Source organism: Mesoplodon mirus, assembly GCF_964341445.2.
Source record: "Mesoplodon mirus genome assembly, chromosome: 11".
Taxonomy (NCBI): Eukaryota; Metazoa; Chordata; class Mammalia; order Artiodactyla; family Ziphiidae; genus Mesoplodon; species Mesoplodon mirus.
In genome coordinates this window covers 94586776-94610689 of record NC_138987.1, presented here as the reverse complement: position 1 = coordinate 94610689, position 23914 = coordinate 94586776, and the positions used below count along the sequence as shown (strand labels likewise).

Sequence of the window (23914 nt, the reverse complement as noted above, 5' to 3'; positions counted from 1 at the left end):
TCACCCACCTCAATGAGGATTAGTCAAGAGCTAAGAGCACCAAACCAAACATGCCTACTGCTGACCTCAGATGTGAACTTGTTCATCCCCAAAATAACCCCATTTCCTATGCTCTCAGCTCATATGCCTACATTTATTAAAGAGCACTATTCCACCCATACATTTGGCTTTGAGCTTACTATTCAGCGAACGAAGTGACGAAAAAAGACCAAAAAACAAAAAGACAAAACAACTCCAGCTGAGATAGGAAAACATACTTCAGCTATACATCTTTTCCTTTCAAGGGTAAAAATTTTATTTTTGAGGAATTTCATACTGCACATTTTCAAAGAGAGTCACATAAGAAAGCAAAATGTTATCCTCCCCTCATCCTCAAAATAAATAAGAAGGGCATAAAATTTATTTTTAACTCATGACACTTGGAAGTTTAGCACCAGCATCCAAAATGAACAAAAAAGGAAAAAAAAGCATTTACTACATATTTTAGATTTCTTTGGTTGGGGGGGGGGTCTCCCCATGTGGTATTAATATTTCTTCTTTCAATTCATATTATCAAAACAGTAAAAACCAGGAAAAAATATAAACCTAGTGGCTGCTGAAACCGGGGAGGTTGCTCTCTTGTTCTGTGCAGGCATTCCCAGGATCTCAGCTGCTGGAAAAACTAGCTGACACTTGCCTTGTGTAGCTGTTTGCTTTGTAAAGAATAGTAGTGAGCATTCTAATGTCCACGTCTTGGTTATTAGTCTTCCACTTTATTGCTTGGACGTTTCTTTGGTGTTGGTTAAGGTTGCGGTCTGCTTTTTGCTTTATTTTTTGAATGGTCATTAATTCTTTAGGTCACCTGGAAAAAATTCAAATCAAACTTATGAAGAGTGACAAGATAACCAAGAGTTAAAGAATAAAAAGGCAAAAATTATGTTTTTTATGTAGTTCAAAAAATCAGTTTTCAAAAGCTCTCAACAAAATCTTACACCATCTATCTTTTATAGATTTGTAAACTGAAATATTAATTTAATGGAAAATTTTTAATAAAACATTTTTATAAACCAGAACAGTCAGTACATAATAGTAAAAATTCTAGAAAATTCTAGAAAAGAAAATTATCATCATGAAGCCTTTTCAAATAAATGATACTATAGCATTGATAATTCTTCATAATCATTTTAGTGGCCGTACAATATCTCCCAATATGGATATGCCACAGTATTTAACCACTTCTCCAACATTAGATTGTAAATAGTAGAAATTTTTTCCCCCTATATTTTGGATTATTTCCTTAGGAACAATACCTAAAAATAATGTCACTAAGTAAAAGTTTATGGCCAAATGATTAATATATAATTCCGTCAGTTAATGCAAGCAAGTGTGAAGACGGAATTTATTCCTATAATAAACTGTCCATGCTACCCAGAGATAAAACAGAATATTCTCAGCATAGTAATTGTCTACCTAGTGAAAGGATAATTGAAATCCCAAACCTCTGCATATAAAAGCAGATGGCATTTAAAAAGTAGAAACTTAAAATGATCTCAAAATTTTACAAAATCTGAACAATTTCTGGAAAAATAACACTGCTGCTATGACCTTTACAACCTATCTTTCAACTAAAAGCAAAGTCCTTATTTATGTAATGAAAGGAGCAACAACCAAGAAACACTAAAAACTTAGACTTTCAGGACTTATTAGATGAAAAACCCAGAATGAAACCAACTATGGCTTATAAATTCTTGTAAGACTCGCTGAGCCAGTCTTTCTAGTGCATTTCCACCTGTATAAATACAATTTCCAGGATCTTTAACAAGAAGACAGAAAAAGAGCAGGAAGCAACAATGAAGAAAAACAAGCTAACTTTTTTTTTCTTTTGGCCGCGTTGGGTCTTTGTTGCTGCACGCGGACTTTCTCTAGTTGCGGCGAGGGGGGGGCTACTCTTCGTTGCGGTGCGCGGGCTCTAGGCACACGGGCTCAGTAGTTGTGGCTCGCGGGCTCTAGAGCACAGGCTCAGTAGTTGTGGCGCACGGGCTTAGTTGCTCCGCGGCATGTGGGATCTTCCAGGACCAGGGCTCGAACCCGTGTCCCCTGCATTGGCAGGCGGGTTCTTAACCACGGCGCCACCAGGGAAGCCCAAAACAAGCTAACTTTTGTGGAGAGGTTATTCTTTGCCGCGTCCTGCTTAAGCACTCATACATGTTATCTCACTAAGTCTTTGCAGCAACCCTAGTGGGGAATCTAGTCAGTATCCTCATTTTACCAGCAGCCGACAGTACCGCTGCAGAGGATAAATAAACTGCTCAAGATCATTCAAGCAAATGACTACTGGCTCCTGCACTGGATATATAAACCCACTGGCTCTCACGTACTACACATACTGCCTCAAAATAAATAATGTTGGTTATCAAAGGGAAAAGGGAAGAAAAAAAAACACATTCTTGTTTATTCTACAGATCACAGTCCTCTGTTATTAAAATGAGGCCTTGTCAGGCACTTTAAAATTATCAAATTGGCCACGAGGTGTCACAAAAGTCAAACTTTCTAAAGTTTTCTGAGGTGGTGATAATAGTTAACAACTGTCTATCTAGAAAAATGAATTTGACTCTCATTTACCCTGTCTGCATATTTGCGTCCCCAATGCCTAGCAAAATAAGATCAGCCTCAGAGATATTTTACCACCAAAGCTGCTCTTTCTCCAGAATCCTGATGGAGATCAGAAAGTTAGCCCAGATGAATTACAGAACTAGTTGAGACTGATCTGTGCTACTGTTGAGAAATCAGTGCTATTTAAAGAGAATATCAGCTCCTGTGCCGGCCACCCGAGCTCCTACCTGCTGATGGTGAAGGTGCCTGGGGAGCCGGATGTTACTCGACACTGCTCTGCTCGGGGGCTGGAGCAGGGTTCTCAGATGGTGCTTCACCTGCCTTGGTCTGAAACACACAACAAAACCACAAACCAGAAATTAATTGATTCATACGGCAGTGGAAAGTTCAAGACTGAAAGGTCTCACAAGCCGGGATCTGTGAAGGTAAATCACTGTGCAAAATCGTAACTACTCTTACAGTATGAGGAAAAAATGAGAACCACAGAAGAATGGCCTGCAAATGGCAACTAAACACCACCACTCTCCATAGCAAAAAGCCATTAAAAATATACAGTTGCTTCCAACATGTGCTGAGAAGCAGGTTCCTCTCTCTAAACGCTGTCTTTTGTTTGGAAAGCTCTAAACGTTTTAGCTAGAATGTTAACTGGTTGAATTCAAATATTTGGTTTGTGATATGTGCAGGGCATTCTCTCTCTCTCTCTCTCTCTATATATATATATATATATTTATACACACACACACACATACACATATATAAAATGTTATACACAAAAATATATGATACACATTATACATATTTTAAGTCTCAGTTTTCAGATTATAAAACCACTCTTAGAAGGGAATACTAAAGCTTGACATGATTAAGGATGATCTGGCAGCATCCCCTCTGGCTGGTTGGACTCACCTCTTTGCCATCTTGTGCAGGCGCGTTAGCAGGACGGGGGCGACGCCGATAATTATAGGGGCGCCGGTATCCACGGCGAGCAGGTGACTGGCTTGGACCATTGGCCGCTTGTTGATTCTCTTTATCTTCAGCCTCTCCAACCGCTGGGGCAGGTCGTGGGCGAGGAGGGCCCCTAGAGCAGAGAACACAGGAGAAAAGAGAACAGATGCCCTCAAGAACATCAGGTTTTATTTATTTATTTATTTATTATTATTATTTTTGGCTGCACTGCGCAGCTTGTGGGATCTTAGTTCCCCAACCAGGGACTGAACCCGGGCCCTCAGCAGTGAGAGGGCGGAGTCCTAACCACTGGACCACCAGGGAATTCCCAGGTTTTATTTTTAAAGATTAAAAAGTCAAGGGATCAAGACTTACTGCTAGAGTTATGCACAGGCAAGTGGAACAAAAGGTGTGGTAAAAAAAAACCCTATCTTTCTGTCATCTCCCCCTTCACCTGAACACTGTGAACAAACGTATACAGAACATACACTATGATCCTACCAGGCACTTTGACAGGTGCTGAGGATGGAAAAATTAAAAAAGCAAAGCGCTCCCGTAATCTGCCTCCATGGACAGCATGCAGTGGAGTACAAGGGGATTCGACGTGGGAAGCCAACGAACATCGCTCACTGTGCGCCAAAGCCTGTGCTGGTGTGTTTTCACGTTGATTATCTAATTTAATTTCAGGGCTAATTCTGTGAGTTTAAGATTTACAGTAAGAAAACCAAGAGGTTTAAAGAGGGTAAGTATTTGGTTGAACCATAAAGGATTGCTGCTTTCATAGGTCAAAAGAGGTCACATGCAACTTTGATCACACAGCTAGAGATGGGCAGAGCTGGGGTTCACAGACACTCCTGTCTTTTTTTCTGTTTTCCTGAAGACATTTCCATGAAGCCTCTTTTATTTCCAAAGTCCTTTGTAATGAATCATTAGAATGACTATGTCTAACTCTGAAATGAATCTTGGGAGACAAGAAGACATAGAGTGATACAAATCCTTCCCCAAATAATATACTTACCGGCCTCTCAATAAACCCACATTGCCACACTTCAGGGTGGTATGCACTTCATTCAGGAATGAAGCTCCTCAAGGACAGGGTAAAGGAATAGGAGGGCTTAAAAAGCTTAAAAAGAATCTTAGGGAGTCTAGCCCAATCCAGTCTTCACAAGGGATAAAGCAGAAATAAAATAACACTCCTGCACTAATCTTTTTTTTTTAATAAATTTATTTATTTTATGTATTTATTTTTGGCTGCATTGGGTCTTTGTTGCTGCACGTGGGTTTTCTCTAGTTGCTGAGAGCGGGGGCTACTCTTCATTGTGTGCAGAGGCTTCTCATTGCAGTGGCTTCTCCTGCTGCAGAGCACAGGCTCTAGGCACACAGGCTTCAGTAGTTGTGGCTCATGGGCTCCAGTGGCTGTGGCTCGCAGGCTTTAGAGAGCGGGCTCAGTAGTTGTGGCGCACAGGTTTAGTTGCTCCGCAGCATGTGGGATCTTCCCAGGCCAGGGCTTGAACACGTATCCCCTGCATTGGCAGGCGGATTCTTAACCACTGCGCCACTGGGGAAGTCCCTCCTTCACTAACCTTAACAATGTTGGTAGTAGTACTAATCGATTAATTTATTGAGGGCTTACTATACCAGGCATCATACTGATTACCTGAAACGCCTCAGTACATCTAACCCTATTGACAGCGGTAGAATATCCCTTACTGTCCACAGCATAAGCTGGCAACTAAGTCTAAGAGGAGTCCTGAAACTTGCTGGAGGAGATACAGCTACACAGGGGCTGCTCATCGTAGGGTGGGGATTTAAACACAGACGATATGATCTGTAGGCTGATTTAACCCCCGCATTGGACCGCCCCGGTTATCAGAATATTCAGTGTCCCAAACACTCGCTGGCAGCCAACTCTCCCTCCATTCACAGCACCACCACTGAATGAATGACCCATCAATTCATTTCCGCTTATCTCATTAAATATAATAAAAATCCAGTATGACTTTACATCATGGGAAAGTTCTCAGCAGCAAATGCTGCTCTGGTACAGGGATAACTAGAAATCCTAATCATTAAGCAGGGGGAATGCCACACAGCCGTGTGAAAACATGGATCGCAGAGCCCCTCCCACAACTTGGACATACGGTCCAAACAGCCACATCTTCTCATTACAGAATAAATCCACAAAACAGACCCGCAACGTGCTCTTCCTTCCTACCGTGGCTCACAAGTTCTGCAATCGGTCATTAGCTCTTAGAAAACGTTACCTACCTACGGTACCTTGCGCGGTAAGTCGGATTTCGATGAACTGGTCCCTGAAGTTGTGCTCCCTCTGGGACTCCATCCTTCATCTCTCCAATCTCACCCGCCTGGGAGGAGGCAAGGAGAGCCAAAGATGAGTGTCAGGCTACAGGATATGAGACACGGCACACAGTTGCCTTCAGAAATTTTTTTAAAAGGAGAAAATAAAAGGCTTCATTATGGAGCTGGGAACTCTCAATTCTAACAGTGAACTATGTACTGATTAGATTTGTGTGAATGACAGGAAAGAAAGACTCGTTCCTACTAGACAGTCTTTTGCCTTATCCCAGTACACCTAAATTTATTTTATAATATTAAAAATTTTGAAGTGTTCCATTCATCTCTTGAAAGAAAACCTCTATTACAAAAGGAATGGAATGATGTACTACACTGGCGCAAAGAGAATCTTTCCAAACTCAGACCCACTCATTCTACAAACTGGGTATCCCTCCAATACGGTAATGGTTTCTACATTCAAAGGTTCCACCACACCTTCACCTCTGATTTCTTCCTTTCACAATTTTTTCCTTTCATCTGTTTGCATTATTTATTGAAGTATAGCATTAAAAAAATAAAATATCCTTCCTTGAGAAATTTATTTTAAGCTGGGGAAATAATATATTGCAGAACTTCCAGGGGAAGAAAGAGCTAAAAACTAACACACAAAAAAGCCCACCAACAATCTCTGAAATTCTTTATAATACAGCCACATCTCAATCTTTTTTTTTCCCCCTCAAAAGTAATATCCCTTCCTTCTCCGCACTTCACTAAGAGAAGCAATTAGAGAAGAATCTCCACATTCTTTCACCATCAAATCTACCAACCTACTGCATTTGCTTTTTCTTCTCTCATTAGACTGATTAAGTGGTCCATGCTCATAGCCAGAGCCAGCCCCTCTTTCTGGCCTGCTAGGGCACTTGAACTCTCAATCCCCCACCCCCTTCTCTCCATCATTTCCTTCCAGGCATATAAACATGCTGAAATAGCACCCATCTTCTCCAACTTTTTTCTTTAAATAATCACAAACTTACAGGACAGCTGGAAGTATAGACTCTAATCCTCAGACTCCATTTGAGTTTCACCAGTTGTCCCAGTAATGTTCTTTACAGCAAAGGGACTCATTTGGAACCATGCCTTGAATCTAGTTGCCTCTTTATCTGAACAGTTCTTCAATCTTTACTTGGTTTTCACAACCTTGACACTTTTAAAGATTACAGGAGCAGTTACTTTGTAAAATATCCCTCAGTTGGGGCTGTTTGGTGTCTTCTCATGATTTAGCTTATGCACCTTTGGAAGGGAAGCCACAAAAGTGGCACTGGATTCTTCTCACTGCATCCTGTCAGACGGCACATGGCTTCAGTCCGTACCGTTACTGACAGTGCTCCCTCTGAGAAGCGGTACGGCTCCTCCATGGCCAGTTTACTCTATCCCCCTTTGTAACTTATGAGGATTTTGTGAAGAAGTACTTTCAAAGTCTGTAAATATTTCACTCCTTATCGAATTCAATATATTTATTTGTCTATATCTGTAAAGACTCATGGTTTTCTATGCTATTCAATGAGTTATAATCTGTTACTATCATTAGTGGCCAATGGGAACCCTTTCCAGCTGGCTCAAGGCCTACTGGACGTGTCTCCAGCATTCTTTGAGCACTTCCTTGCTTTCTGGCACAGCAAGATGTTCCAGGCTCATATTGTACTCTCTCTGGCCTGGCTCTGAAATCAGCCGTTTCTCCAGAGGGGCTTCTTTTTATTGGAGAATGGTATTTATAAATGAAAAATTGGGGGCCAGGCATGCTCAATGCTATTATCGTGTCATTGACTTCAGGCCATTTTAGTAGGCAGAAATAAGGCACACACACACACACACAAATACATAGGCACATACACACACTGTAAGTTACACATGCGTAAATGTGTGTATATCTGTGTGTGTGCTCTGTGTGTGTGGCATATTTGATCTGCCCAAGAGAAGATCTCCAAATGACTTGTGTGTTTCCACCCAAACCTGGCCTTTCTTCACAAAGGTACCCTTTACTCCTCACAGCACACGTTCACTCCATCATCAAATGTTGCCCCTTCCATGCTGAAAACATTTCCTAAACCTGACCACTCCTCACACCTCCACTGTTAGCACTCTAATCCATGCCCCCCTGATCCCCTGTCCACGGGGGAAGTATGTTAGCTGGTCTCCCTACTTCTGCTGCTGCCCCCCGTGGTGTAGCCTCCTTAAACTGTCCAGTGATTCCTCAAATACATTTCTTCCGTATTTAGATCCCTTAACTGGCTTTTCATCACATTTGGGGTAGGTCAATAGTTCTCATCTTGGTCTACCCAGAATGCTTGATCTGCCCTAAGATAGCACCTTAATCTCACCTCACCCCTCTCTTCACTCACACCATCCCAAACACATGAGCCTCCCTTACTTCTCTGAACAAGCAAAGCTGCTGCTTCCTCAGGAACTCTGATACACACACACACACGCACACACACACAGAAACAGCAACGAACATGTATAAAGGATAAGCCTTTACTGGAATGATAGAATGGGAAGAGACTGGACAGACAGACTGAGTTTAAACCAAGCTCTACCACTTCCTGCCCACGTAACCTTAGGTAAAAGTTGCTAATTCTTTAAACTACTCAAATCCCTTCATTTGTAACAACAACAACAAAAATCTGGATACCACTGCCAGCTCCATAAAGCTGTAGGGAAAACTAAGAACTGATTTCAAACATCTGTCCCTTGGTGGATGCCAAACAATGTTGCTCCTTTTCCTCTGTCATATAATTCTTTTCTCACAGACTACCAACAGCTGATTTAGCTCAGTAACCAATTCGACTTATTTTTCAAATATCTAGAATTATTATCTTAAAAAAAATGGAAGTCCTCTGGACACTGATATATCATGCTATATTATGTCCTCCGTACAGAAGGGAAATACTATTGGCCTGCATATTTTCATTTTTTTTCCTGTTGTGTCCAATAAATTTCACAGTTTTGTATATACAATAGTAGAAAATGTTGGCAAAGACTTTTCCATGTGACCTCAACAGTCTTTACCATCTCAGAGATCTCTCTATAGTTTTAAGCCATTACACGGACAACCTGGAAGTAGCCTAAACTATACAGAAGACAGTTCTACAAATTTTTGTTTGGTGCTGTTGGTTGGCTTAAGCCGACTTCTATCACTGAACATTAAACGTGGTATGTATTAGAAGGGTTCTAAGGAAAAACTGTTGAAGACTTCATGTTAGCTATTAAATGGGTAAGAATTTCAACCCAAGTTAAGAGAACTAAATGTGGTTACCAGAATATGCGCATTTTCAAAATTAGTTTTCAACTTGCTCTTCTGCATCGCACCAAAGAACCCCTTTGCTCTGAACCTCCCATTCCTAAGGTGAAATATACTTTATTTCAAACGATCTAGAAAATAATCACCATATTCTCAAAAAAGTATGATACACACGTATATGCTAATACTAAGAAGGATTATTTCAGGAAGGTACTACTAATGCCCTAAAAATAAATGTGTATTACAATCTCCCTGACTCTTCCTGCCCTCGTTTCCTAGAGGCCCAGGGTGCTGCCCTCTAAAGAAACCTACTATGCCTCATGTACCCAATCTCTCCATATATGTAAGGCTACTTGTTATTTTTAGCACATTTGTCAGGGACAGCTGTTAAAGAGTAGAAGGGGGAAAAAAACAAGAAGCCATGTAGAAAGAACACAGTCATGCATGATAGGAAGCGAAAATGGCAGCAAAGAACAGACCGAACATAATGTTCAGTCAAAACACTTAGTAAAAAAACAAAAACCAAGGATACTAAGAGGAAAAAGTTGTAGCTGGTAGTAACAAAAACGATGTCCTATCCCGAGATTACCAAGTTTCCTGGGAACTGCAAAGCTGTTAAAAGGCTTATTATTAATTACAGGCCAAGTTCATGATAGCTGTATCAATATTCTGCAGTAAAAAGGAGAACCAATCGAGAATCAACAGTCTCCACTCTGTGTTAGGTTTTCTTAATAATCAACACTATTTCATCTAAATTAAGGACTTTATATAGACATTCTCCATCCTGAGGCATCACACTAAGGTCTTTACCTTTGATTTAATCATCACAACCCCACAGTGAGGCAATTATCTCCATTCAGTGGATGGCCAAGTTAACCTCAAAAGGTCACAGACGGAGGCAAGATTCAAATCCAGGCCCGCCTGGCTTCAGAGTTCAGCGCTTACACGTACCAGCTGTCTCTACTTTATGTCTCTCATTCTTCCATAAACTAGAACTGTGCCCTGTCCACCCAGCGTCCCCGGTTATAGGCACGGCCCAGGTGGTCGTGCTTGTAGAGGTGTGACTAGAATGACTGCTCTGAGAAGGCCGCCTAGTCTGCTTTGGAAGCATCGGGAAGCCAAAAGCAAGGTTTGATTTCCGGCCACTGGTGCTGGAGGAGGAGGCGGAGGCGGAGGCGGAGGCAGGACGGAGGGGTGAGGACTGCTGAAGAGGAGCCCCCGGTGCAAGTTTACCTGCGTTCCGTTGGGTTGGGGAAAGGCCCGGGAACGGCGGTCAGAGGTCTGTCCCACGTGGTAAGGCGGGAAGCGCCGCGGGTACTGGGGGCGGTACTGGGGGCGGTACTGGGGGCGGCGCCGCTGACTCAGGGCCCCAGCGAGCTGCCCGTCAGCGGCGGAGGCGCCAAATCCTTCGCTGCCGCTCCCTTCCTCCTCCTCCCCAGCGCACTAGCGAGGCAAGGAAACAGAGATTCAGAAGACGCTTCGGCAAGATGAGAACCCAAGAGTACCATGTAGGGTGAATGTCCACGGAAGAAAACAACCTCTCCCCCAAAGGAACAATCCCCTCTATTAGACGGACAAAAATGCAATTAACCCAGATTATCAGGTGATTACCTGGGATAAACCACATTTAGATTCAAGGAGATCTGCGCACATAAAATACCAAGAAGCAGAAAGGCAAGTGCAATCAATCTCTACCGAATTTAGTTCGCATCTAGTTAGAATTGGTGAATATCAGTTGACCAGCCACCCAAAAAACATACACAAGTTTAGAATATTTAGCTCCACCAAATGTGTCTCCCCCAACATTGGCCATCCACTGGGGCAAAGGCGAGAAAAATATGTTTTGTGGTGTTATCAACAGGTTGGTCCTAAGTGGTTTGCTTTCTGGAGCAGTTCTCAAAGTAGGGATGGGGGGGGGGTCTCTGAAACCCTTCCCAGAGGGTTATTGAGATCAAACTATTCTCATAATGCTGATAAGATGCTGTCTGTCTTTTCCCCTCTCATTCTCTCATGAGTTTGGGGGGGAGGGGAATCACCCAGAAACTACAGTGACACGTGGCCTCTTGGCAGCCCCAATGCAGGAGCTGTGAGAAGCCAGCTGTCTTCTATTAAACCGGAGATCAGTGATTTACAAAAAAATCACATAAAGCAACACCACTCTTCTCAGTTAAAAAATAGTTTTCATGAAAAAAATGTTATTTATGTTTACAAGTAATTAGCTTATTTTAAATAAACTAAATCTTTTAAATTTCTGCTTTACTTTCTAATACAATAAATATTAATAGGTATAAACACACGTAAACAAAAACTCTGGGATCCCATATTTAAGCATATAAATGGGTCCAAAAAACAAAAGAGAACCACTGACTTATGGCATGATTTTCTTTATATGTTTAGGAATAAAGTTTTAATTGCACTTTAATAGACAGTAGTAAGTAATAAATACAGTTTCTGAATATAATAAACCTTATTAACAAAGGGAAATACTCATTTTATATTTTTTCCTGTATTTAAACTACCATATCACATACTAATATTTTATATCAAAAAGAAAAATAGGGCTTCCGTGGTGGCGCAGTGGTTGAGAGTCCACCTGCCGATGCAGGGGACGCGGGTTCGTGCCCCGGTCCGGGAGGACCCCACATGCCGCGGAGCGGCTGGGCCTGTGAGCCACGGCCGCTGAGCCTGCGCGTCCGGAGCCTGGGCTCCGCAACGGGAGAGGCCACAGCAGTGAGAGGCCCGCGTACCGCAAAATAAAAAAAAATAATAAAGAAAGAAAGAAAAATAATAAGCAAACAGCTAAACATCCCTCAAAGAATTTTTTATTTCAAATCCTACTTTACAGGGAGGTTGCTATGCCAAAGGTAGTCTTAAGGGAAGCAACTATAATTTTTAAAAATGAACAAATTTAAAATGAACAAAATAAAATGACTGACATTGGGGTTGAGGACAGTTAAGATTTAGAGCCCTCCAGAACAAAGCTCACGTGGGCAACTCAATCCCCAAAGAGGAAAAGCTTCAACTACAGCCTCAACTAGTGTAATTTCAGAAAAACCAAGCCATTCTACACTTTTTAAAGCCTGTATCAGGTACAATCCCCAATTATGTAAAGACATATTAGCATAGAAAATGTTCACCAAAACAGTAAGGTTTGCTCTTTAGGTTTTCTGTATCTCTTGAGTCTCCTATAGCCAGATCTTTCGTTAAGAGTTTTACAAAGTAAGAACAAAGGCACCACCATTGCCAAACATACTCAATAAGCTGTTAGGACTTAAAGACGTCACAACAGAAAACCCTCATTTAGGTTTACTTTCAGGATTTTGATAATTTTATTTCTAAATATCTTTCACATGCATGACTTCAGAATTTCCAGCTGAGGAGAAAAGCCTTCAAAGGAAAAGTTTTCACTAAACGTTTTCGCCCACTTTTACTTCTGAATTAACCTAGAAATCAAAATAATTACAACTAGAACTCCGTGAATCTGGTGAACTTCAAAGAGTAAATGCTATGGTAGCTCATTTCTACCACCCCCTACACAGCTTATTTTTAAAAATCACATAGGATAAGCAAAACATGGGTAAGAGGAATATAGAAACAGAAAAACAAGATGTCATAAGGAATCTGATAAAAATCAGTTTGGGCTGCGTGTGAAGATGACAGAATGAAGAGAGGAAGCATTTAGGTAAGCAGAAAGATATTAATCTATCAAAATGTAGAGATAAATCATTCTCAATCTGCAAATACTTTCTTCTGGTGAGATTTTTCAAAAGTTTTCCTTGGATGTTATACATAGCCACAATCCTGTGCTCACAAAGCATCTTGTGATGCTAAACCTTCTTCTTATCCTTGAAACAGACTTAGTGTTCGGATTTTATTCCATAGTACCAATCCCAGGTACTAACTCTAGAAACATCAAAAAATGACTCACATCTAATAGGATCCTCATGACCACAAACTGGACGGGAGTCTTTTTGGGTGCCTTGAGAATACTTTAAACTGAACCTCCTAAGAAAACTCCAGCTGGACTTGGTTGTAAGCCCTTCCACCTGGATTGGTACCAGTCTAAAGAACTAAAAATCCAGAGAATTACTTATTGCTTCTTTACTTTGAAATGATGGGAAATGCTATGCTAAATAAAATAGCTACGTAACTGAGGCAAATTACTTGATATTTCTGTGGCCAGCACTGTTCATCACTTACTCCTGAGCCGTTCCCCATTCCTCCCTTGCCAGCCAAAGGCTGACTTTCTTAGACGTTAACAAGGGAGGAACAACAGATTCAAGCCAGTCACAGGAATCCCGGTCCCCTTTCCCAGTGAGTGCCGCATGACGTGGTTCTGGCTGGGTAAAAGAGCCAAAGCAAGAGAAAACCTTTTTGACAACCTTGGCACAGAGACCTTCATTAAGCCTTCTTGTTACAAGATAATTAAATGACTGTTCCTTGCAGCCAAATACATACAAACTGATACAACTGCTGAATGGCAAGTTTCCCATAAGACCAGTAGCTACAGATAAATTCTGGACATGAAAAATTTCCCATCTCCCCCCGCGCCAAAAAAAAAAAACAGTGTGTCCCCAGGAGAAGATACAGCATTTATGTGCTCGAAGTATACACACTTGAGTTTAGATGCGTGCATTTCTTCGATCACTGATTAGAGAGAGAGACAACGTACGTTACGGGGTGGTCCACGGCGTCTGCCGTAGTAGCCGCGTCTGTAGCGGCGCCGATCTGCAGCATATCGGCTCCCTTCCACAGGAACGCCGTCTGGGCCAGTCACGTTGGCTGCTTCTGCACCCTGAGAAAGGGAAGAAGCAAAGACGGGCTCGGAGTTAAAAAGAAGCCAAAAGCACGGCCTTAGGTAGCCAGAGGGTTGAACGCTGGCAGAACATACTAGAGATTCCTTCGGTGACCTACAAAACACACCCATGTTTTAATAAGGTGAGCAAGGTGCTTGACGTCCTGATTTAAATGTATACAGCTTGACACGTGAAACTAACACAACACTGCTAATCAACTATACTCTAATATAAAATAAAAAGTTAAAGAAATAATAATAATAAATGTATACAGCTTGTCTGCCTCCACAACCTTTGCCTTCTTGTTTGATTCAAGAGCAGTATATATCTGTTTAAGGAACACAAAGTGGTAAATATGATGCAACTGTAACAAAGGAATGCTAGACCAGGAGGAATATTCCTCACTGGAAAATAACTGAGATAATGTTCTCTTCCTAGAAAATGTTGAAACCTATGTTACTCTGCGAGGTACTAAGAGAATGCACTTGTGGGCTCACATGGCTCTGTCCAGCACTGAGCTACTGAGAGGGAAACTTCTCCCAGCTTGGCGGCAGCAGGAAGGAAGGGTCCTTGACTTAGCGTCCGCATACATACACAGTGTCCACAAATGCAGTCCCTCTCTAAACCTTCTTCTTATCCTTGAAACAGACTTAGCGTTCGGGTTCTCATATGGACAAATGGATAAAGTAATGCTTCAAAAGTATAAAAAGTTCGGACAAAGGAGATGCAAAAGAGCACATTTCCCACTCTACATCAATTTGTATAACTTCAAATTCTGAAAATATACAGAGGTAAAATTAACCTGGCAAAACAAAATTTTAAGAGTTGGGTGAGACATTAGAGATCATTACAGGCCAGCATTTGCAGGTAGGTAATTTGAAACTCCGAGAGGTTTGCAAGATACCCTGGGGATCACATTGGTGAAGAAATCATTTAAATTTCTACATTAGGTGGAATAAAGTTGTTTTTCTTTCAAAACAGAAGACAGTTTGAGGGCTGCGAAGAATATGGACTATGGAATGAATGGTGTGTATGTGAAGAGAGCCCTCATTTGGGAGTGAACTAGTCACTCACTCAGCTTGTCATTCAGCTGCCACGATCAGCCTCCATGGCAGCAGAACCATATATGGCTTTAAAATGTTTTTATTCTTATCCTATATTGTTTTACTGATACCTAGCATATGCTGTGGATTAAAAACAAAGCATAAAGGGCATTACGAATATTGGAATTAAGTATATAACAGCATTAAAAAAAAATCTGTAGATGCACGTCAAGATGATCCATTAGCTTCTTGGGCTGTTCTTCATCTGAAGATGGTTGTTAGACAGTGTCTCAGGATGCCTCTGGCTTTTCAAAATCCAAGCCAAAGAGAAAACACAATGATTATATTTGATTTGAATCTTCTTTTATTGAGATTAAAACATTCTTTACTGTGTATTATTTGTGCAGAAGTGCTTACAAATCACAGCCTAAAAACTTTACTCTTAGAAAAAGATATCCTTGTTTTTTGCTTCTTGTGTTTTTTGGTTTCCTATTATGCACGTTAACTTTTAAGAAATAAATGTTATTTTAAAAACCTTAAAAAGAGATATCTTTTGCCCCAAAGCAGCTTTTATCTATTTTTAATACTATAAAACAGTTTAATTTTAAACTACACTTGAATATACATTTGGTACCAAAATAAAATATGTCATTTTATACCTTGAGAAATTAGCTTTTCCTTCCATGATTAAATAGGGTTAATCGTTTATTAAAATAGAAATTAAAATGTTCTTTTGTACTACATCAAACAATGTACATAATGACAAACTCATAAAGGGCTGAGAGACCATTTACTATGCAAGAGAGTTGTGCCAGCACCCTGGATACCCAGCCGCAATTCCTCTCACCTTCTCTCCTTCAACCACATCAAACTCCACAGTTTCTCCATCTCCTACACTGCGCAGATATTTCCGTGGGTTATTCTTCTTGATGGCAGTCTGTCAAGAGAACAGAAATTTTTAAATGAAGTATGTGCCAAAACTGGCCACAGATTTCATTGCTCTCAAGTTTACTGGCTATACTGAAGAAATTGTTGATCTAACATTACTTTTAAAAATTACTCTCCCAACTAACCTGGATCTCCAAAACAACAACAAAACCAAAACAAAAAACACTATAAAACTATGTTCCACATTACTGTCTTGATTCATGTTAGCCTTCAAAGTTCATCTTGGTAGGTGGGTTAAACAGAATGCGCAGTTGTAGCCTGATGACCTAGTCGTGATACTGGATAGATGAGTTCCCTCACTCTGTTAAGTGTCTTAGATTCAGACTATATCTCCATCAGTGCAGGGGGCTGGGGGCGGGGGATGCCTTCATGAAATCATATATACACACATAAACATAAAAATACGGGGACACAGATTTCTGTACACAAGAGAAACTGCTAACCTCAAAGAAAGTTTAAAAATGCCAAGGGGATAAATATTTCTGACAGAATATACGAAATTACCTCAAGAACAAAACATTGCTGATCACCGTCTCCCCTCCCATTTTACGGATGAGGAAACCAACTGGAGGCTGATAAGGGATTTATCTGAGGTTATAAAAATACAGCCCGGGGGAAGAAGGCGGGGGAAGAGGAGGGGAGATGGGGGACATTTATACCCCTTGTATTGTAACTCTATGATATTTATTCAAATTTTTCTCATCACACCATTGGTGTGTCAACTTATCCCTACACACTCCCTGATAATACATTAAAAGTTAATGAAGATGTTATCCTGCATTGAACATTTGCACCTAAATATCTGCTTATGACTAGGCCTCTCTCCTTCAGTCAGTGGTGGGAAGAGAATAATTCCTGCAACGAATTCCCCATTTCTTTAGCTGGTATCTCTAAATAGTTAAAGGGGCTCTGAGTTTCTATGGAACTAGGTCAACCTTATTTTATAAAGCGATTAGGCATGTGTAATCCAGCCCTTCCCTTACTCTGAGTAGGAGGGAGGAAAAAAAAAAAAAAAAAAAATGAGCCAATAGGGCAGAGACCTCACCCAGAGAGGAAAAAGGCAGTTCAGGACAGGATATACTCGCAGGCCTTGAACCCTCAGACCGTCCAAAAACAGCCCCTCCCTGCCGGCTCGTTCCCTTTTTCCTGTTAAACTGGGCAAGCCTCAACACACCGAGGTGATTCACCGCCCAACTTCACAGGGGGGCTGGAATCAGGTCAGTGAAGCTGGCGGGGGGCACAGAAACTTGTGAGGTCCTTTTACTCCAGCAGTCACCAAAGGCAGCGTTCTTACCCCAAAAGGTCTATTAACCTCTAGGTGTTATAAGCAACACTCCCCTCCGGTCTGTTATGATTTTAAAAGTCATTGTGTCTGAAGCAAATAATCTACTCCAGTTACCCAGGAGCAACTGAAATATAACTGATAGAAACCACAACCAGAGAGCTTTTTCTTAGCTATCACTCTCGCCAGTCACCAAATTCCACCCCATTACGCACACGATCCTGAACAGAAGGAAACAAAAACACAGAAAAACAGATGCTTGACAGAGCCCTGGAGGTGAACGTGCTGGTATTGGTACCTGCCTCTGTACTTCTTTGTTGTTATACACTGAGAACTGCACACATACGCAAGACAATTCACTGAACACTAAATATACAAAAAGAACAGTGAGCGCACATAATGCTTCTTTTAACCTATTTTGCCAAGCAAGTCCAGGATACACAACAACAGAGTAACATCCTAGGCTAAGAATGTAAAGAAGACTGAGCTTCCTGAACAGAGAGGCCCATGTTTTCCGTGTTTTACCCATCCTCTACATTTCCTTTGAATCTAGGGGGCTGCGGGCCTTTCTGAGCTGGGCGTGAGCCAAGCGCGTCTCGTTCTCGAAGGAGAGACGACTATCCTGGGAGTTGGGCGTTTCCTAATGTCTTAGATACACACACCCTAACCATCTGCTTCACTGTGCTATTTACTTCAAGTTCAAGCTGCTCTGATGGAGAAGCTTGAACCAATACACAGCCAGGCGAAAGGAAGGTGGGGTCCAGCCCAACACAAGGAGGAACACAGTCAGGGAGCATAGGATGCTAACATGGAAACAGAAGGGCTTCAGCTAAAGACTCAAAGGCATTAAAAATTAGAAAGTGGTCTGATTATTACTTCATTAGACTGCAAAAATAAAAACTGTCTGAAAACAGTTACTATGATAGGACAGAAGAGCTTATGTGCAAATCTTAAAATGTAGAACTGGGCTCTCGTGCCAAAATAAAGTCCCAGAAAGAGTTTCGAGGAGAACAATAATGTGCAGGACTTCACTTTGGGAAAGGGATGATAGCACATTACAGACGCCCCTCTCCTCACAGAGCAAATGTCACATGTATCATCGCTCTTACCTGATGTACGAATACATCTTCTTTGGTATCATTTCTGTTGGAAGACAAAAAGCTCACAATTAAAGGGACTAGGTATGTGGAAAAACTTAAAAGAACGGTTTAGATCCTAAGACCTCAAAACACAGCATAAACGTTTGTTTCTCCTCTAAACTCAATTCAGATGCCTCAAATCAATCCTCCTTAAAAACTTCTAAACCCAAAAGCTATCCACCTCACCCCTCCATACGACAACAGTGCTTGGACCCAAGCATACAGATTCAACCTACAGAAACATCCCTTTCCTCTCATCTCGCTCTAAATCACATGGTGTGTAACCAGAGCCCTAGATTTTCCTCCCAGCAAAAGCAAAGCAAGACAGCTAAAAGGACAGGGCACAGCTGTGAACTAGGCTCTCCTTACACTGAAACCTAAAACACCCCCCCCCAAACTGCCACCACCCACCAAAACATACAAGGAAGAAACTGGAGGAAAATTTTTAAAAAGGGGGGCCTGGGAGGGGGAATAGAGAAAATGATGGTATCGTATAAAAACATCAGAATACCCCCATAGCTTACAGCTGTGTTCTCATTCCTATATGGTTAGAAGCTACCATGGTTTAAAGAAAACACTACGGTTTCTACAGGACTTGGACCAGACCTGGGTTGCAGATCCAGCTCAATCACTCACTAGTTGTGCGACCTCAGGAAAGTTGCATAACCAGTCTAAGACTCCACTTCTCCATCTGTGAAGTTGTGGATACCAACTCAATTATCCTGAGGCCCTTCCCATTTCTCATTTATCCTCCCCACCGCCACCTTTTTCTTTTCATGACTAGATTGTATAAGTACTTATCAGTGTTTTAGAAAGGTATTTTAATTAATGTTTAATGGTCAGTAGCTTAGAAATGAGAAGATTTATGGTGCTCAGAAATCTGAAAACTTACACAAGCCATTCATAAAGTATGGGAAAAGACACCAACAGCAGGTGCCACAGCACGAGGAGGTATTTAAAACATGTAGAGGCACACACATACCGGTTTATAAATCCATATCCATTTCTGACGTTGAACCATTTGACAGTGCCAAGGACTTTGGTGGCTAAAATAGGATCAAACAGATAAATTAGTATCTGACCTACAAAAAGATAAAGCTCATACCACTAAGGTCTTGATAGCATTATTTAAAGCCTAAAACATACCCGAGGAAACCATTAAAAGCTTAACTCCAAAGTATACTGGGAGAAGAAAATGGAGCAAGTGAAGCTATCACAGGGAAATACTTTTCAGAAAGACTAAACCTTTCTTCCTCATGAAACTTTTCAATAAAGTCCTAAGACAAGGAGTGGTCGTAAGTCTATACAATTCTGCCATAATTAAAACTGAGAAACACTGCTTAAAGAAAAACGAAACAATACATGCTCTTTAAAGCTTTACAACAGAAAAATCTTCTAAGTGTAAAAGAAGGGTCACAACGAAAACAACTGTAGACACATGAACAAGGTAAGTACTGACCACCTAACACATCGCTTTCATCACACTTTGAAACAGTCGGCAAACTACATAGTGAAATAGTAGCTCCTTGTTAATAGCTCATCTACAGGGACCTGAAGAAACTTGTCTGGGTGCCAGATGGGGGCCTAGCAAAGAAGCCAAGAGTAATAATAGAACTGAGGCCGGCTCAGCCCAGTTCTGTACTTACCACCCTGAGACATGATGTAACAGGCCTCTTCAAACCAGTGATGAATTTGGGATTCTGTTTCATTGTTTACCCTACTCTCTCCATTTGGTGGGAATCAAACCCTCGGCATTTTCTTATCACCTCCTCCCCTTTAACTTGATTATTGTCTCTACTTTCCCTCATGAGTAGGACCATTTCTGTAGAATGCCAGATCTTAATAGAACTCAAGAGAAGGAATCTAAACAAATAGTATGGTCATAGAATTTATACTTCGTAGATTCATATTTGTTTCAGCCATTTATTATTTTAGATGACTCCCCTGAATCAACTGTGAATACGAAATCCAGTACCTCTAGAAATGCCTATGCCTAAATTCAGGAAAGGCATAAAGCAATTATCAAGACTCAGTGAAATAGGAAATGTGACGATAGAGTACCCTTAAAAAAGAAAAGAGCTTAGTAGAAAATAAAAGTAACAATTAACATTAATCCATGCTACCTTTCTATGCGATATAGAGTGTTTCATTTCCAAGGATAAACAATAAAGAGTTGGCTTTTAAATTCAAGACTAAAACAGTAATTAGGACTTACTTTGCTGTGGGCAGGGTTAGTTCTGAGTTTTGCTAGATTGATATGCTTGGGGAAGTATTTTAGCTCTCTTTGTAAAAAAAAAAAAAAGAAAAACAAAAAACTCTTTATGCCTTCAAAGTCATTCAGCCCACCATTTGCTGCAGAATCTCCGGTTCTTAGGCTAAGTAAGGAAGAACTCTCTAATGAAGAGATTAAACTATTAAAATCTTCAGTTTTAGGCCATTTAAATTAGAGCAGCAGGGCAAAGAGGAAAAAAACATTCTATGCTTTGGATCCAAATGTACACAGAAGACTGGTTTTGATAAATCATGTGCTTTTAAATCGCACATTATTTCAAATGATACGCTTTTTGTGTCTCCCTTCATTTGCCCCAAAATTAATGACCTAGAAAAATATAAGGAAAATATAAAGTTAGGAACTCTTTTTGATTCATTTTCATATAGTTAATGTCTATAGGTACTGTCAAAGGCATTATCTTGATTAGAAAAGCAACACTAAAAGCGAGAAAGATGAAAAGTGATTTTCAAGTATAACTTCAATCCAGGCTGAAGGTTATTTTTACTCCCACTGTAGTTTTTAAAAATTTCCTAATTCCACAAATATTTCTAATGATTTCATAAGGCCAAACACACCCATGCACTCTTCTTGCTTTAAAACCATAAACTCACTTTATATACACAGAACGGGAAGTGGGGACGGAGGAAGACCATCAGGCTTCATTAGGAGGGAAGTTTTCCTTCAGTCCTGTCAACTACTTTCCCTGGCCTGTGGCTATGCACTGAAGTTTAGAACCATTTGTAAAAACTAGAATGTGAGAATCCCAAACCAGAATTCCATTTCAGTCAGCACTGCGCCTGGCACATTTTAGGTACCATGTGCTTGCTTGGCTAAGGAAAGGAGATGGCAGAACACACTGGACAGAGACAGTATTGAAATGTCATGCAGAAGGCTGTCCTTGCTTTTGAGAGTTGGAATGACAGTGGAAAGATCCAAGACCTCCAGACTCATCATCACCAGGGATGTGCCTTAAGAGCAGTTGGTGGCTGAGGAAATTGATTGATCTGTTTCCTTCATCTTTAAAGATATCTGCTTCAGTTTAAAATTCAGGAGTTTAGTTAGATCCAGAAAGGTACAAAGGATCAAGCGAAAAACTGAAAAATTTCCTTTATGTGAAAATCAATCAAATTAAGAATATATACTAACACTGCTTTGGATAAGCCAAGGTTGTCTCTCTGACATTTTGCATGGAAGTGTTCCAAGACACACTTGTTGCAAACAATATCACAATATGACACGGACTGGACTGAAGCAACTTTTAGCCCAGGGAAATGAGGGCTATTTTGTTTCTCAACATGCACATGTTACATTTAGCACGTTGTTTGACAGTAACTGAGTAAAATTCTGCCCTGTGCGGAGGAGGAAAAACAAAAAAAACATGAAAACAGGCCTCTCAAGGAATCGTATTAAACTTTCTTCACGTTATTCCCCCAATTTTCTTCCTAGAAAACTGGGCAGGCAAGGCTCAGAGAGATCAAACACGTCCCATCCAAAATACTGAAAATTTCTCGGAAGCATCCTACACCATCTCTCACCTTCCCCGTTAAAAAAAAAAAAGAGGGAGTGATAGAGCACACACCCTCTGTGAGGCCGTTTTAAGGCCTCACACAGGGCGTTACTTAAGGAGAGAAGGCTGAAATACGCGACAAAACCAACAACGCCCACAGCCATCCTTTGTGATGCTCTGCGCCCCCCACCCGACCTGAACACCTCATCTTCCGAGCTCCCTTCCTAAGTTACGAGTCCCAAGATAACGTTGCTGTGAACTAACGTCATACCCGCACTTCCGACGAAGTTTTTTCAGCTGCTGCACCAAAGGCTTTCCCACAATCCAGGAAGAGAGAGTGATTGGTAAACATTTCAGTGGTTCATGGCAGCAGCGGGCACAGAGAGGGAGGAGGACGCAGGACTCAGACCCAAGTTTCCCGGAGAGGATTGCAACACCTCTCCGCCGGCAAGTGGCCGCCAGAAGCATGGCCTCGTTCCCGCGCCCCCGTGGGAAGGGCGTCAGGGACAGACACCTGAGCCTTCCCAGCAAGAAGCCTTTCCACTTTTCCCTCCCCCGTCTCCTCTGAGCGCCTTCCTCTCCCCGAAGGAAATGATCTCCTCACCCAGATCCTACGCGAGGACTCCAAAGTCCCCGTCCCACGTGGGTGCCTGTCCCATCCCTACATCCACATCCATCCCAACCCCGTGTCCTCTCCCGACTGCTGCTCCTTTCTCCTTCGCACCGACGGATGCTTCGCCACGGGATGCGACAGGGCCCGCCTAGGGGACCCGAGTTAAGACCCCGATCTCCGGGCCCAGGACCAGGAGGAACGCGCTCCGGCGGCCGGCAGCGCAGGGCGCCGCGCGCTCGCTCGGCAGCGCCTGCGGGACCCGCGGCCACCGGCGCCGGGGACCCGACGTCCCCGGGGACCTCGTGCTGTCACCGATCCCGCCCCCGCCCCGGGCAGCCCCCACCCTCCCGGGCCTGACTCACCGAGAACTTTCTTCTCCGCGTCTTCACTGCCCGCGGAGGCCGAAGAGGCGGGGGCCGCGGTGCCCGGGGCCGCGGGGGCCGCGTCCCCGCCGGAGTTGCCTGCGACCAGGGCGGCGGGCGCCGGGGCCTGGGGCGCGCCGCCGCCGCCCGCCGGGCTCTTGGGCGCGGGGTCCTGGGGGGCCGCGGCGGCCGCCTCCGCCGGAGCCTGCGGGAGGGTGGTAGTGGTGGTGGTGGCCTCGCCCGCCTCGCTCATGCCGCCTCCTCCGCTCTCCCTCGGGCGCCTCGGTGGCGGTTGGGCGGTTAGCGCGGCTGGAGGTCGCGGCGGCCGGGGCTCGCTCTCCGGGAGGCCGGTGCGGATCTCGAGGCGCTGGCGGCGGAGGCGGCTCGAGCTCTCGGGCTGCGCGCTCGCTCTTGGGCTCCTCGTTGGATCTTACTGCCCCAAAAATGGCCCCGCACAAGTTTTTCTAGGCGGCGCACGGGCCGGGGAGGGAAGAGGGTGGGGAGAGTTGGCTCCGGAGTTGGGCATCGACTTCATTAGCATTTAAAGGCGCCCGCTGCCCTTTCCGCCCGCCTAGCGGCGCGGGAGGAAGCGCCGGGGCCGAGGGGCCGGGGAAAGGAAGGCAAGGGTGGATCTGAGCTTTGGCAGGCTGCTCTGGAGTCTTCTGCGGAGCACGCGCTGCCGTCCCTTTGTTGGAGCAGGGCAGCGGGGCTCTCCCTCCTCGCCACATCTTCCAGGAGGGGCAAACTAGGGCACCCAAATGACGGGACGCTTCTCTCTCCCAAACGCTCGTTCTTAAATCCTTTCTAGTTACCCATTCAACA

At 42.7% G+C, this 23914-nt stretch overlaps 1 protein-coding gene across 2 annotated transcripts; it reads right to left on the bottom strand.

Moving 5' to 3' along the window:
• Positions 1–271: 271 nt before the first annotated feature.
• Positions 272–23638, bottom strand: LOC309812644 (Y-box-binding protein 3-like). 2 transcript variants are annotated; one of them, XM_082636533.1, is made up of 10 exons: positions 23093–23618; positions 19321–19384; positions 18309–18342; positions 15817–15906; positions 13803–13925; positions 10364–10573; positions 5806–5903; positions 3499–3670; positions 2820–2919; positions 272–841 (listed from the first exon to the last, which is right to left on the bottom strand). In XM_082636533.1, exons 1-9 carry the CDS (start codon positions 23343–23345, stop codon positions 2854–2856), a joined length of 1110 nt encoding a protein of 369 aa, XP_082492659.1. In that variant the 5' UTR covers positions 23346–23618; the 3' UTR covers positions 272–841; positions 2820–2853. The 2 variants fall into 2 exon arrangements, with proteins under 2 accessions (XP_082492659.1, XP_082492660.1); XM_082636534.1 differs by lacking the exon at positions 10364–10573 and having other exon boundaries at positions 23093–23638.
• Positions 23639–23914: the final 276 nt, after the last annotated feature.

What these genes read in the sequence shown, in the direction of transcription:
- LOC309812644 (XM_082636533.1), bottom strand. Translation starts at nt 23,345, where the DNA reads ATGAGCGAGGCGGGCGAGGCCACCACCACCACTACCACCCTCCCGCAG. An exon ending in GCCGTGGACCACCCCGTAAC is followed by an intron (nt 10,574 to 13,802) that starts GTACGTTGTCTC and finishes TTGCCTCGCTAG; the next exon opens with TGCGCTGGGGAGGAGGAGGA. An exon ending in CTGCACAAGATGGCAAAGAG is followed by an intron (nt 2,920 to 3,498) that starts GTGAGTCCAACC and finishes TGTGTGTTTCAG; the next exon opens with ACCAAGGCAGGTGAAGCACC.